The sequence below is a fragment of the Cervus canadensis genome, chromosome 30 (genome assembly GCF_019320065.1).
Source record: "Cervus canadensis isolate Bull #8, Minnesota chromosome 30, ASM1932006v1, whole genome shotgun sequence".
In the NCBI taxonomy this organism is placed as follows: Eukaryota; Metazoa; Chordata; class Mammalia; order Artiodactyla; family Cervidae; genus Cervus; species Cervus canadensis.
Window position 1 is genome coordinate 7,521,930 of NC_057415.1, and position 14,557 is coordinate 7,536,486.

Here is a 14,557-nt window from a genome sequence, read left to right on the forward strand (position 1 = left end):
CATGTTTCAGATCCAATTACACTGAACATTTTGGTGAATGTCTTTAATTTTTTGCTAGTGCATTTACATGTGCGTAAATGATGTATGAGTGAATGTGTAACACAGGCATCATATAAACTATTTTGTAGCCTATCTTTTACAATTAAGGTAGTATAAAAATTCTGCACATCCTTCAACGTACTTGAAAAACTTGGTTTTCGATAGCTAACTCTTCCATCTTGATGCTGAACTATAATTCATTTGTAATTCTTTGGTTGACTATTTAGTTATTTCTGATTTTACTTCTGGGATGAACACCCTCGTAGGTACATCCTTGGACACATCTTTAGTGATGCTTATAGGAGAAGCTTCTAAAAGTGGTATTTTTGGGTCAAAGGGTGTGCATATTTTTAAGGCTTTTCATATCTCTTGTCAGAGTTCCTTCCAGAAAGGTCACACCAAATTTGCGTGCTGCCAGCAGTAGATGGCATTCCCTAGTTCCTCCTACCAGGTCCAGATCAGGGTTATCATCAAAAAACCCAAGGCATCACCAATTTTATTGTGAATTTCATCTCACTGGTTTACATTGAATCTCTTCAGTTACTTATTAAAATGTATATTTCTTTCATATGCTTTCAGCCATTTTTATTTTTTTCTCCCTTACAACCCGCTCATGTCCTTTGCCCATTTTTCTATTGGATTTAGAGTGGGCTTTCTAACAGAGAGTGCATTCATCTCTTCAAATCCCACATTTAAAGGGACACGAAGTACACATGATAGAGATGAGAAAGTAGGGGGAAGGATGTGCGGGGAGTTTGATCGACATCCAGAGTTTGCTGCAGGGATGGGGCGCTGAGACTTCTAGGTTGGCTGGACTAGGAGCTGAGGTCTGTGCCTGTATCTTTGGAAGGAACAACCGTTCACATCAAATCATGTTTCCTAAAGAGGCATTGAGGCCCCTTCAGCTTTTAAAAAAAAAAAAACAAAACTTCTTGCTTTTAAATAATTATTCTTTCAGAGGATTTGCAAAGACAGTATGGACAGAAAGGTCCCGTGTACCCTTCACCTGCTAACAGTTACAGCTCATGTATATTTGGAGTGTGATTTCCAGACCTGGAGAATGACAGTGGTGTGGTGCATGTGTCTAGTTCTCTGTCGTTTTGTCATATGTAGATTCATGTAACCATCACTGCAATCAAGATAGAGGTGTCCTCCATCATCACAAAGACCCCCATGCTCCACCCCTAACCTGCGGAGGAATCTCCGTCTCACCCCTCGTGTGTCCATCTCTATAACTTGGTTATTTTGAGAATGTTCCATAAATGAAGTCATACAGTATGTGACCCTTGGAGACTGTTTTTTTTTTTTTTTTGGCCATGTCAGGGCATGTGGGATCTTAGTTCTCTGACCAGGGATCGAACCCATGCCCTCTGCAGTGGAAGTGCAAAGTTCCAACCACTGGACGACCATGGAAGTCCCTGGAGATTGTTTTTTTTCAACTCAGCATAATGCCCTTAATATCCAAGTTATGTGTATCCAGAGCATCTCTTTTTATTGCTAAGTAGCCTTCCACCCTTCAGCCTTTTAACTTGCTTTTCTTACATGTGTGTGTGTGTTGTCCTCCTCAGGTCACTGGGAAGATGGATGAGAACCAGTTTGTGGCCGTGACCAGCACCAATGCTGCCAAAGTCTTCAACCTGTACCCCCGGAAGGGCCGCATTGCTGTGGGGTCTGATGCTGACTTGGTCATCTGGGACCCCGACAGCGTGAAGACCATCTCTGCCAAGACCCACAATAGCGTAAGCCCTGTTCACGGCGTGGACCCCATCCAGACCAGTAACACTCTCGTAGAAGGACAGAGGCAGGGACAGTCCCCAGGATTTATGAAAAGAACTCGCTGTGATCGGAAGGAACTTTTCCCTAGGATATGTTATAACTTGCAATTTGCTGAGAAAAAAATAGCTCTTTCCTTCTCTTTAGTGAGGTCAACATGACCATTAATCTTATCATCACTTTGGAGTACAATGGCCTGTCTATGGCTAGAAAGTCTCTATCTCTGGACCTTCAGAGCCTCTAGCATCATGTCTGGACCTCAGAAGCTTCTAGAAGTCAGGCAGCATTCCAATTTAATAGTTCGGTGCATCATCTCTCCTGACATCCCCTGGTGCAAGGGATTCAAATAAAACATTCAAATGTCCACTCCCGAGATGCCTACTTGGCACTTTCATTCTTTGAGGCCACTGCTTTCTCATTGTCAGTGTGGCCATACAGAAGCCTAAAAGGCAGATACTCTTATGTCCTAAAGGCATGAATTGATTTGGAAGAAATAGAAGAAATACCCTGGAAGGCGTTGTGATCAGGATTTTAGGATCCGTAGTTTTGGGGTATCTCTTGTCTCTTGGTCTAAATGGCAGAGCTTGAGGGTGCCCTGTCTTGGTAATAGGACCCTGGGGAGGTGACTTCATGTTATGTCTTGGACTTGTTGGCTGAGAAGAGGGGTTTTGACAAGGCCCCTGAGTATCCTGTGATTCTGTGAAGTCAGCAGGTATTAGATGGAGATGTAGATACCATTGGTTCTTCATTAAAAAAATTGTGTGTGTGTGTCTGTATAATATAGAAAAGGCAAAAGGGAGAACTTCAGAAAAGAAACAGGTATAGAACAGAGTTTTTCATGTCGGAAACCTCTATGATTTTTCTTTGGCCGAGCATCGCAGCTTATAGGATCTTCATTCCCTGACAGGGATTGAACGCCAGATCCTCAGCAGTGAGTCCTAACCAGCAGTGAGTCCTAGACCACGAGGGAATTCCCCTGTATGACTCTTGAAGTGAATTCTTAGTGAATGAAGAGACTTTTTGAGATAAACTTCTAAACTGAAAGCTGGCTCAGTGAGGAATCTGACTCTAGGTTGCTCACTCCAGGTGTCCTGGGCCAGCAAGTATGGATGCCTGCTCCAAGGGCCAGCTCAGGGTGGGCTTCTGGCATTTCTCCAGGACACTGCTGGACTCTTAGCTAAATCCTAATCCTCTTTCCTATGTGGGCAGAGGGGCTTGGGCTGCACAAGCACCCGTGGGTGCTGGGTGGGTAGGTGCCTTTAAGGAAGTCTGCTCAGCTCTCGGTATTAATGGTGGATTTTCCCTTCTTCCCCACTGGCGGGCTTAGCTCCCCAGCAGAGCCTGACAGCGGCCCCTGCTGGTGACTTAGGTCACGACCTCCCGGGGGCCCATCATTGGCTTCTTTATCGACAGGGGGCCTCGGGTCCAAAAGGAGAAGGGGGTGGCAGAGGATGAGACAGTTAGATAGCATCACTCACTCACTGGACGTGAGTTTGAGCAAACTCCGGGAGATAGTGAAGGACAGGGAAGCCTGGTGAGCTGCAGTCCACGAGGTCGCAAAGAGTCGGACACGACTGAGCGGCTGGACAAGAACGACAACAGCGACCGAGGCTCCTGCCTTGTGAACCTACCTCTTCTTGTGCCTTCAGCATCACAGCGCCGTTTACCCTTTCATTTGGCCTTCTCAATAAAGGGATGGTATTATTATCTCAATCGGGAAGATAAATAAAACGGAGGCTTAGAGAGCTTAAGTGACCAGTCTAACGTTACATAGCTATTTTGCGGTGGAGCTAGAATTAGAACCCAAAATTGTCCAGGGCTTTTCCCTGCCAGACTGTGTGCGCAGCCTCTTGGTCAGGGTCAGAGGGAGAAAAATGTTTCTCCCTGACAGAGTCCCCTTCCCGGAGGTGATGGAAAGAGCAGGCTGGACTCACTGTGTAATCTGCAGGTGACCTAACTAGAGCACCTGCGTGGGAAGCTCTGAACCCGGCAGAGGAGAGGATGTCGAGGAGTGATGATCCAAGAAGACAGATTCCACCCTCCAGACATTCAACAGCAACGCCCTGCCTTTACCTCCAGGCAGTCCTGGAGATCATGACTTCTAACAGTGCCTCTCGCCCATCCAAACCTCTTTGAAAGAGCCGGCACGGAGCATGTTTGTGCAACACTAATTATCTAGAAGAACACTAGCAGGAGGCCTTCCCCGTGTAATACAGTATTTCCTACCACGGGGCTAATTAGCTTTAATTTGGAGTATTTAGCTAACTCTTGTTGACAGCCCTGTTGCTACTAAGCCTCTGCTTGGATTTGCCCGGCATCCAGCCAGATGAGTCATTTTAGGAAGCATGTGTGGGTGCAAGTTATAAAGGTCTGTACCTGGTAAGCGATGAGGTCTCGCTGCCTCACTGTTTGACAGAGTATTTGTGTGTGTTAGTCGCTCAAGTCGTGTCCTACTCTTTGCCATTCATGGACTGTAGCCCACCAGGCTCCCCTGTGCATGGGATTCTCCAGTCAAGAATACCGGAGTGGGCAGCCATTCCCTTCTCCAGGGGACCTCTCTGACACATGGATCGCACCTGGGTCTCCAGCAGTGCAGGCAAATCCCTGAGCAACTAGGGAAGCCCTTGACAGAGAATAGGCTCTGAACACCCCAGGTTGTGACTGACCATTGAACTTGTTAATTTTAAGTCACTTAGCCGTAGGACTTGTTCTTCCACATCCCTTTAAAAATGGGAGGTGACCCATAGATCTTCTGGGTGCTGAGATCCATCTTTTTTTTTTAATTTTTTTTTATATGGACCATTTTTAAAGTCTTTTTTGAATGTTACAATATCATGTCTGTTTCATGTTTTTGGCCATGAGGCATATGGGAGCTTAGCTTTCCAATCCAGGGATTGAACCCGTTACCCCCCCCCCCCCCCCGCCCCGCCCCGCCCCGCATTGGAAGGCAAAGTCCCAACCACTGGACCACCAGTGACGTCCCATGAGATCAGTCATTGTTAGGCAACTAAACTCAGCATATGCATCTCAGGATGTCTTTGCCGCTTGCAATCTTGCTGGGAAAGTGCAATAAAGAACCAGACAGTGAAGGAGGGATTTTCTAAATGCCAACATAATGCTGAGTAATGGGCTAGATGCTTTTTTTCCTTTTATTTCTTGTGATCCTAGCATCATTTCTGTAAAGTGGGCTGTGTCCCCTTAGAGGTGAGGCCGCTGAGTCTCAGAGAAGTGTGAGGAATTGGTCCAAAGTCATACAGCTGGCAAATGGCAGACCTGGGATGTGGACCCCGGGGCGGATGGCACCATGGCCAGGGTTGTCGCCATGACTGTAGGAGGGCATGAGAGGAGCTTGTCAGAGTGTAGACAGTTAACTGTGGGGGACATGGAGGAGCTGGGACTTGACTCAGTCCTCAAGGATAACCTCCTGAAGGTCCTTTCAGAGCAGACAGAATTCTTTCCCATATGATGCTTCTTGGGTTGTCATCTCTACATGAGCCTTGCGAAGGAGGCAGGTGAAGAAACCGAAGTTCTGAGGCGAGATTAAAGCTCAGAGTCATACAACTCCTCGATTTCAAACAGATCTAAGGTGCCACCAATTTTAAGATAGTCTGTTTGGGTACTGCTATAAAGGAAAGCATGTCCAAAAAAGGAGGAGTCTAACAGGATCCTGCTCTAAAATCAAATGCTGTGTTGCCAAAGGCCAGCTTGTGCTGAGCACGGGATACATGAGAGCTAGATCTGCCAGGTACTGAAGGGGTGGCAGAGAAGCTTGCCTTTCTTGATACTGGCTTTTGGTGCAGAGAGGGCAAAACTGGCTGCTTAGAGAATCTGAACTGAAAGCTGGGGCTTATGCAAGCTGTGTCCAGCAGCGGTCCAGAAAAAACCTGAGGGTGAGATTTTCCTGTAACATGTTACAGGTTTGGGAACCCCCCCAGGCCAGTGGGAAAAGCTGACTCCAATCCCCTGGAAGGGCCCAGTTTAGCCTAGGCGGACATTGACTGGGCAGCTCCTCGTGCTGTGAGATACAGGCTCATTCCAGGGACCAGTGTCTTAGAACCGATGACGGGCTTGGGGGCACACACTGTGGTCCTGGGAATCCATGTGCAGAGTCGCCTTCCTTCTCCCAGGTGCCTCTTCCTCTTACTCCTCCAGGAGCTTTCAGGTTACTCCTTGGAGTCTCAGAGCAGGGCTGTTTTGTTGCTGTTTTCAGGCAACCCCACGGGTCCCGTGTGAGCTGATGAGCCAGCCTGGGGCTCCCCATGCCCACCAGCCCCTGCACTAAGGGCGATGTTGCCCTGAATGGCAGTGCATCAGCTCTGCTCACAGACTGACTCTTCAGCGCTGATCACCTGGTCCGAATCTCCCCAGAAGCCCAGCTGCTTTTTGTGGATACAAACTTGTTAGCTGCTTAGTCGTGCCCCACTCTTTGCAACCCCATAGATTGTAGCCCGCCAGGCTTCTCTGTCCATGGGATTTCCCAGGCAAGAATACTGGAGTGGGTTGCCATGGAGCTGCCTGTTAATTCTCCAGGTCCAGGCAGCTGTACCTGTGAGCAGGGCAGGCGTCTGGAATCTGGAGAAGGAGCAGCGGGTGAGCTGAGGCTGTGGGGTGGGCCTGTGACACGTGGAGCTTTTAGTGTCACTGCAGCAACAAACTCACTCAGACAGAGACCCCACGTATTTTCCAAGAGGGCACACAGATATATCCCCCCTTTCACCATGAAAGGCTTGGAACCAAAAGGATGGCTGCCTTGTTGGGAAATTAAACCTCAGGCGTTTTATCGACGGCATGTCTCTGGAGTTACCACAGTCCTTTCATTTAGCAACTTCAGTTTAACCACATCGCTAACTGATTGGAAAACCAAGCGAACCAGTGGGAAAACCGACTCGTGGATGGCTCATTTCAAGATTAAATTTAGAACTTGGTCAGAGAAGGCTTCTTGGGGTTTTAACCTGATTGGAGCCTGAGTTAGTGAGAGCAAAGTCACCGCTTATACGAGGAATCATTTTCTTATATTTGTGTGGCATTTACAAACCCCTCTGCTTTTCTGTATAAATTTTCTCTTCCGTGATTTTTACCCCTCTGTTTTTTGTGTGTGTGTGTGTGCTGAAACTCAGACAGAATTTAGACCTAGTGATGAAGTCCTGGTGAGTGGTCATTCAGGAGAGGGACCCCATCTCTGGGCTTTTCTTTCTTCTGAGTGATTGCTGGGCAGTGGGTACTGCCAGACTGATGAGATTTTGCCAGGATGGAGGGCGAATTCTGAAGTTTACTATGTTCCCTCCCTTTTAGTCTCTTGAGTACAACATCTTCGAAGGCATGGAGTGCCGTGGCTCCCCACTGGTGGTCATCAGCCAGGGGAAGATTGTCCTGGAGGATGGCACCCTTCATGTCACCGAAGGCTCTGGACGCTACATCCCCCGGAAGCCCTTCCCTGACTTCGTTTACAAGCGTATCAAGGCAAGGAGCAGGGTGAGTACCTCCTATCTTAGGAGTGGTTTCTCTCCTGGATAAAGTTCAACTCCGTTAACACGGAGCACTCTGAGTCAAACTACTGTCAGTACGGAAGATTTAGGGAGAAGGAAAACATGGTCTTTTTATTCCTGGAATTCAGAATGCCAGTGCAGGAGTCAGGCATGTCTGCAGCCAGCCAGAGTGATGTGAGACTGCGGCGTGTGCTGTGATGAGGCTTCGAGGAGGGGACTGCTGCTGCAGTTATAAGAGAAAGTAACATGGGGAGAGGGCATTTTGAGTTGGGTCTTGAAGGTTAAGTAGAAGTTGTACAAGTCAAAGAATGGAAACAAGGGAATTAGGTAGAGAGACAGTTATGAGCATAGAAAATGTAGAGTGTATTTAGGACATGTTGAATACTCTCCAGCACTGGTGCTTGAGGACCGCGAGGCAGGGAATGGGTGGAACTGTCAGGGAATAAAGGGAAAGTAAGATTGGAAGCTCTGGGACCAGATCTTGAACATGTGACCAGACCCTCTTCACAACATGTTTGGGAATTCCTCCGAAGTTTAGGCTCAAGTGCCTTGGGAGAAAATGGGAAGAACTGTTCATCAGTTTTTTGTTTTTTTTTAATATTTATTTATTTATTTGGCTTCATTTGGTCTTAGTTCTGGGATCTAGTTCCCTGTGCGTGTGTGTGTTAAATTGCTCAGTTGTGTCTGACTGTTTGCGACCACATGGACTGTAGCCTGCCAGGGTACATGGAATTCTCCAGGCAAGAATACTGGAGTGGGTAGCCCTTCCCTTCTCCAGGGGATCTTCCAGACCCAGAGATTGAACCCAGGTCTCCTGCGTTGCAGGCAGATTCTTTACCAACCGAGCCACCGGGGAAGCCCCTCATCAGTTTTTATGGGACCCACATTAAGGGAGCTTTGCACAGGAGCTGGGGTGCTGGCTGTGTGCTTATATCTGTCCCTGCCATACTCCGTAGAGAGCCCTCCTCCCCCAAATCTCACAGGGCCATCCTGGCACCTGTTACTTCCCCATCAGGCAGGCAGTTGCCAGGTAGGTATCCTCTGTGAATGTGGCCTGAGTTGAGGGGTTCTTTTGTTCTGCAGCTGGCGGAGCTGAGAGGGGTTCCCCGCGGTCTGTACGACGGACCTGTGTGCGAGGTGTCTGTGACACCCAAGACGGTCACTCCGGCCTCCTCGGCTAAGACGTCTCCGGCCAAGCAGCAGGCCCCACCTGTCCGGAACCTGCACCAGTCTGGATTCAGCTTGTCCGGTATGGTTATGGCTGGGTCAGAACCTGCTTCTGCAGGGCCTTGCTCCATGTTGCTGGTGGGGCGGGCATCACTCTTGTAGAAGAAGAAGTGGAAATGAATGATAGACCCATTCTCCCAAAGATGTAATTCACTAGAGATGTAATTCACAGCAGATGGTGGGTTGGCTTTCAGAATCTTGACATGAGTCTATATCACATATAATGTTCTGCTGGCTACACTATGTCCAGGACAGTGTTTTTGTTGTTTTGTCAGTAAGCCACATCCCACTCTTTGCGACCCCATGGACTGTAGTTCGCCAGGCTCCTCTGTCCGTGGGATTTTTTAAGCAAGAATACTGAAGTGGGTTGTCGTTTCCTTCTCCGGGGGATCGTCCCGACCCAGGGATTGAACCCACGTCTCCTGTGTTGTCAGGCGGGTTCTTTGCCACTGAGCAGGATATTAGAGGACGTTTTTTCAATGTATCATGTCCATCATGAAAAAGGATATTGTGGTGTTTTAGGACTCTCCTCTCCCTCACGAATGCAGTAAATTGGAGTGGTTCAGCTTGTGGAGTCTAGAGTTGAAGCAACTTAACTTCACAGCCCAGACGCAAGCTGTGCTTTGGTTTTCTCATGTGTAGAATGGGTGTAACGGTGGTAATTATCTCTTGGGGTTGTTGTGAAGATTAGGTGACTTAATATGCATATAAAATGCTTAGAATTGAGTCCTTTGATAATTGTTAGCTATTAATCTGGATAAAATATGTGATGTCAGGAAAGGTGAGAGGAAAAGAGTCCAGTTTTAGAGCTTCTCTACTTGAACTTCTTTCCAATCCCTCATTTGGCCAGTGATTAGAAATCTTCTATTTTTCTAGTCCCTGAGTAACAGATATGTACCCGGATCTCTATGATGGGTTAAGGAAACAGTGAATCAGAAATATATATATTTTTTGTCAGATATACTGGGTTTTAGAAAGGTGCCATATACAGATTACCCATTTGCAAAGAATTTAAAACTAATGAGCATGAGTTTTCCCATAACGTAATCCATGTTGCTCATGTTACATGACACTTTCTGTGCTGTCTTTCAGCAGGCCATTCAAACGTAAAGACCAGGTGGGATGGGGAAGGAGGTGGGAGGGAGGCTCACGAGAAAGGGGGCATGGCTATACCTATGGCTGATTCGTGTTGATGTTTGGCAGAAACCAGCCCAATATTGTAGAGCAATTATCCTTCAATGGAAAATAAATAAATTTAATTATTACAAAAACAAAAAGCCCCCCAAAACATAAAGACCATCATGACTCCTACCTTTTTCTAAAAATATATATTGAGGTATAGTCAACTTACAACTTTGTGTTTAATTTCTGCCGTACATTAAGATGACTCAGTTATACACATTCTTTTTCATATTCTTTTCCATTATGCTTTATCATAGGATATTGAATATATTCCCTCTGCTATATGTATGAAACTTAAACAGACTCGCAGACATAGAGGACACACTTGTGGTTGCCAAGCAGGAGGGAAGGACTGGGAGTTTGGGGTTAGCAGATGCAAAGTGTTATACATAGGATGGATCAGCAACAAGGTCCTATTCTATAGCACAGGGAACTATATTAACTATATATTAACTGTATTCTGTATTAAGTATGATGAGTCCTATCTATGATTACATAGAAGATGAATAGTGTCAGGGGGACAGAGCGTACCTTTGGAAAAGCCACACTTAACTGACCTACTGAGAATAGGGACAGGATGTAGTCTGAGTCTCTCAAAAGCCTGAAATGTGGTGTTCGTTTATGTATAGTTTTACTTTTCAGGCAGTGGATCCAACTTCTCCAAGGACGACTTTATACCATCTGTGATTCTTAGGCCACTTGAGGCCAGCCTTTTTTTGTAGCTTATCCTCTTGGTGAGGTTTTAGAAGGACAATGAACGGGCCTGACAGGTTTTCTCCTAAGCTATGTTGTTTTGTTACAAAACAGAAAATAGAGTCACAGATGTGGGAAAACAAGCTTATGGTTCCCCAGGGGGAAAGGTGGGGAGGGATAAGTTGGAAAATTGGGATTTAACATAGACACACTGCCATATATAAATTAGATAACTAGTAAGGACCTACTGTATAGCACAGGGAACGCTACTCAATATTCTGTAGTGACCTATATAGGAAAAGAATCTTAAAAAGAATGGATATATGTTAACTGAATCACTGTGGTGTACACTTGAAACTAACACAGCATTGTAAATCAACTCTATTTCAACAAAAATATATTTTTTAGGAAAAAGCCACGTTATTTCGGTTTAAAGCAGGGACCTGGGTAACTGTCTCTGACCCTCTCTCTCCTCTCCAGGTGCCCAGATTGATGACAACATCCCCCGCCGCACCACCCAGCGCATCGTGGCGCCCCCTGGTGGCCGTGCTAACATCACCAGCCTGGGCTAGAGTTCAGGGCTGCCGCCAGCGGGGGATGGGACACCTGAGGACTTTCTGAGACTTCCTTCCTTCCTTCTTTCCTTCCTTTTTTTTTTTTTTTAGGAGCCTGTGATAGTTACTGTGGGGCAGCCAGTTCCTGGGGCTCCCTCTCGAGCCCCCACACTCCGTCCCTCACCCGGAGTCACCTATTTTGCTCACCCACCTCCCTACACATCTAGGAATATCACACCCTGAGTCCACCAAGCCCGTACACAGAACCGTATCCAACACTCAGACATGCGAAACAAAGCAAATCACAGTGAGGGTGTTTCTCATCTCCAACCGTGTTGTATTTGTCATCATCTTCCTGGTCATCAGGGGAGGGGAAGATAAAGTGAATTGCCCAGAGCTGCCGTTTTTCTTTTTAAAGTTTTAGCAGAGTTTTCTTTCTGGGGCTTAGGGTGGGGTGGGTAGGGGAGGGGGGAGATTTTTTTTTTTTAATACAAAATTGGAAAGCCTAATTCATTATTACTACAAGGGGTTTGAACTGGACATCCTAATGATGCAATTGTGTAACCATCAAGCTGAATCAGGGTGGTGGGCAGACTCACCATGTCCCTCCTGAGAGGCTGCACGGCATCCACACCGCCATTCCATCGTCTTCTGGGTCAACTGTTAATAAAGGAAAGGTTTTCTTTCTGGCCTAGATTTTTGCTGCAGATGAAATCTTTTGAGGATTCTCTTCTCTCTTTACCTCTTTTTTGCTCGCGCTCTGTCCCTCTTGCTTTGTCATTCATGGATATGTTCACATGTCTGCTCTTTCTTTGTGTTTCCTCCAGCCCTCGTCTCTGTTTTTGTTTTTTTTCCTCCCATGATCTTTGCCAATGACCAGGTCTGCCGTTGTACTGTGGTCCTAAGAACCTGCCTGGAAAGATGTGAGCTTTGTCATCGCGACCATTGTAAGATGCTGTCCTAGTCTGTATAAGACCAGTGCTACCCACTCACATCCCCAGGATGTGCCTTTGAGTTTGAGATGATCCCCATATGCAGGGAAGGGCCGAGTTAGCTACGCTGTCACACGTGGGCCCAGAATAGACCTCAAACGGTGCTGAGATGCTGGAGAAGTCTGAGACTCTAGGACCTGAGAGGTTTTCCCCTGTGCAGTGCTAACTGGGCTAAAGACACAATCAGATCTGTCAGGTGAGCCCCCGTAACTTGTGAGCTAACCAGTCTCCAGCCAGCCGCCAGCAAAGAGGTGCTGAGCTGATGGAGTCTGGCCCTGAGGACTGTTGTTTTCCATCTAAGTATTTTTGGGGGGCACCAGATCACACTGGGCTTCTCACTTTGGAGAAAAAAAAAAACTTTTTTTTTTCTTGTCCAGTTATTTAGAAAGACATCATGCAATATACGGAGGTCTTCTAAACTCAGAAAGTCCATGGGAAGTTTGGCTTAAAGACCATTTTAGGGAACTTACTTGGTGGTCCAGTTTTGGGACTTTGCCTTTCAACGTGGGTGGTGTGGGTTCGATCCCTGGTCAGGGAGCTGGAATCCCACATGGCTCGGGGCCATAGAAGCAAAACATAAACAGAGGCAATATTGTGGCAAATTCAATGAAGAGTTTAAAAAAAAAAAAAAAGACCATTTTCATTTGCAAGAGGAAAAATCTGTTTTGTGAGTCAGAGTTGTGGTGGGGGAAAAAAACTTGTAAATTTGATGTGTGGCCTCTTAAAGACCACAGGCGACCTTGTGTCCACACCCTACCCTCTCCTGGTCTCAGACACCCTTTCTACTTTCTACTAGCTGCCTTGTGCCTATTCCTGTCTTTGTTGAGCTGTGTTGCATCTTCTTCCAAACGTGTTTACAGGTCCTCCTAAGCCATGTTACGTTTGCAGGCTTTTATAAAACCAAATCTGCTTTCATAAAGCGTAACATCAAAAAATAGGTCATCCCATCACGACACTTGTCTCTCCACACGTTTTGCCTTTGGGGTTATGGTTGGGGTTTATTTCTTTTTGTTGGTGTTGTTGTTTATTTGTTATTTTAAAAGGAAATTGCACTTTTAAAGAATCATTGGTTAACTTAATATATTTGCTTTTTTGTTTTTTTCTCACCTGCACTGCGAGGGAAATTGAACCAGTCAGAAAAAAAAAAAAGATTTTTGTTTCAATTCTAAGAAACACTTGCAGCTCTCTTCTCTTCACTTGCGTCTTCCTGTTTTTCCATGATGCTCATCTTGGTTCTTTTGATTGTTTCCTTGAGACAACTTAAAACCTGAAGATTTCTGCAGGCTGTGTAAGCATGTTTTCCTGTTGGCTTGCTTTGTGTGTCTGTTAAATGAATGTCATGTGTAAATGCTAAAATAAATCGACAGTGTCTCAGAACTGAGTAAAACTGCAGTGACTTGATGCTCTCAACCATGTAGGATTTAATCATAGATGGATTTTAACCCTTGGAATTGTGATTGTGACCCACGAGTGGAGGAATTTTCAGTGCTAAAGCTCATTACATGTGTAGCCAGGAGAGTACCTTTTTTTTTTGTAACCACTGTCTCAATGGCAAAATAATTATGGTAAAAAAAAAAACAGCAAAACAAGTCTCGTGTTTATTATTCCTTAAGAACTCTGTGTTATATTACCATGGAACGCCTAATAAAGCAAAATGTGGTTGTTTCAGGGTGTGTCTTGTGTTGAGATGTTCAAGGAGGCAGGCTGCTTGACCCCGGGCCTCCTTCAAAACTTCCCTCCCCAGAACTTTCTGGATGTCTTCGGCCTCGTTTTGATGACTGTGCTAATTCAGGAGTTTTCATTGTGTGTTTCTGGTAATCTTGTCCAGGCCACTGAGGTTTAATTCTGAACAGAGCCCTGAGTCTCAGAAATTCACGGACTCCACCCTAAGCCCGGCCAAGGGAGCCTCCCGGATCGAGCTGTAAACATAAGTTGGGAAGTGGAAATTGGTGGGACCACGTGGGTTAGTGTGGTGACCCCTTGGGCTCTCTGCATCCTCAGAGCTTGTTCACCCTTGAAAATCCTTAACCCACAGAAGGGTACAGAAGATAAGAGACTGAGATATGTGGGCCTGCATCAAAAGCTCAGTCAAGGAGCTCATCGGAGGGACTTCCTGGCAGTCCAGTGGTTAAGACACAGCGCTCTCACTGGGGAGGGCCTGGATTCAGTCCCTGGTTGGGGAACTAGGATCGCACAAGCCACGGATGTGAAGCAGGTTCCTTTACCCCTGGTAGGGAGATGCAAGAATGCACATCTGGAGGGGCTGGTGAGCCGTGCCCACTCCCACCTACCGGATGCTGAGTCCTCACAGTTAGCTTATTAACTAGCACTGATACTACTGATTCATTGGTTCGCAAAATACTGAATGAAGCAGGTATGTGAGTGGGGCTCCCCTGTGCCCATTGTGTGGTTGGTGAACCCTTTTTCTCTTCTATCCAGCCCTGTCCAAACAGGATAGGAGATGATTTACAAAAATACACACACTCTGCCAAGCTTGTATAAACGGTGTTTGAGTAAAGGGAAATTAAGAGTAGGAAAAATGAGATAAGGTCTGCGTTTGGTTGGTACAGCACAATGCCATGAGGTTGTAAATTTGTGAGGGAACGCTGAA

The 14,557-nt window shown here is 46.2% G+C and overlaps 1 protein-coding gene across 1 annotated transcript in view; it reads left to right on the forward strand.

Annotated features, from left to right (window-relative positions):
- The window catches only part of DPYSL2 (dihydropyrimidinase like 2), a 79,752-nt gene extending 66,138 nt beyond the window's left edge, over positions 1-13,614 (forward strand). The window contains exons 11-14 of the mRNA XM_043452896.1: positions 1,608-1,778; positions 7,105-7,284; positions 8,382-8,547; positions 10,881-13,614. Of these exons, the coding sequence (XP_043308831.1) occupies positions 1,608-1,778; positions 7,105-7,284; positions 8,382-8,547; positions 10,881-10,972 (609 nt within the window). The 3' untranslated portion in view covers positions 10,973-13,614. The remainder of the gene's footprint in view (positions 1-1,607; positions 1,779-7,104; positions 7,285-8,381; positions 8,548-10,880) is intronic.
- The last annotated feature ends 943 nt before the right edge of the window (positions 13,615-14,557 follow it).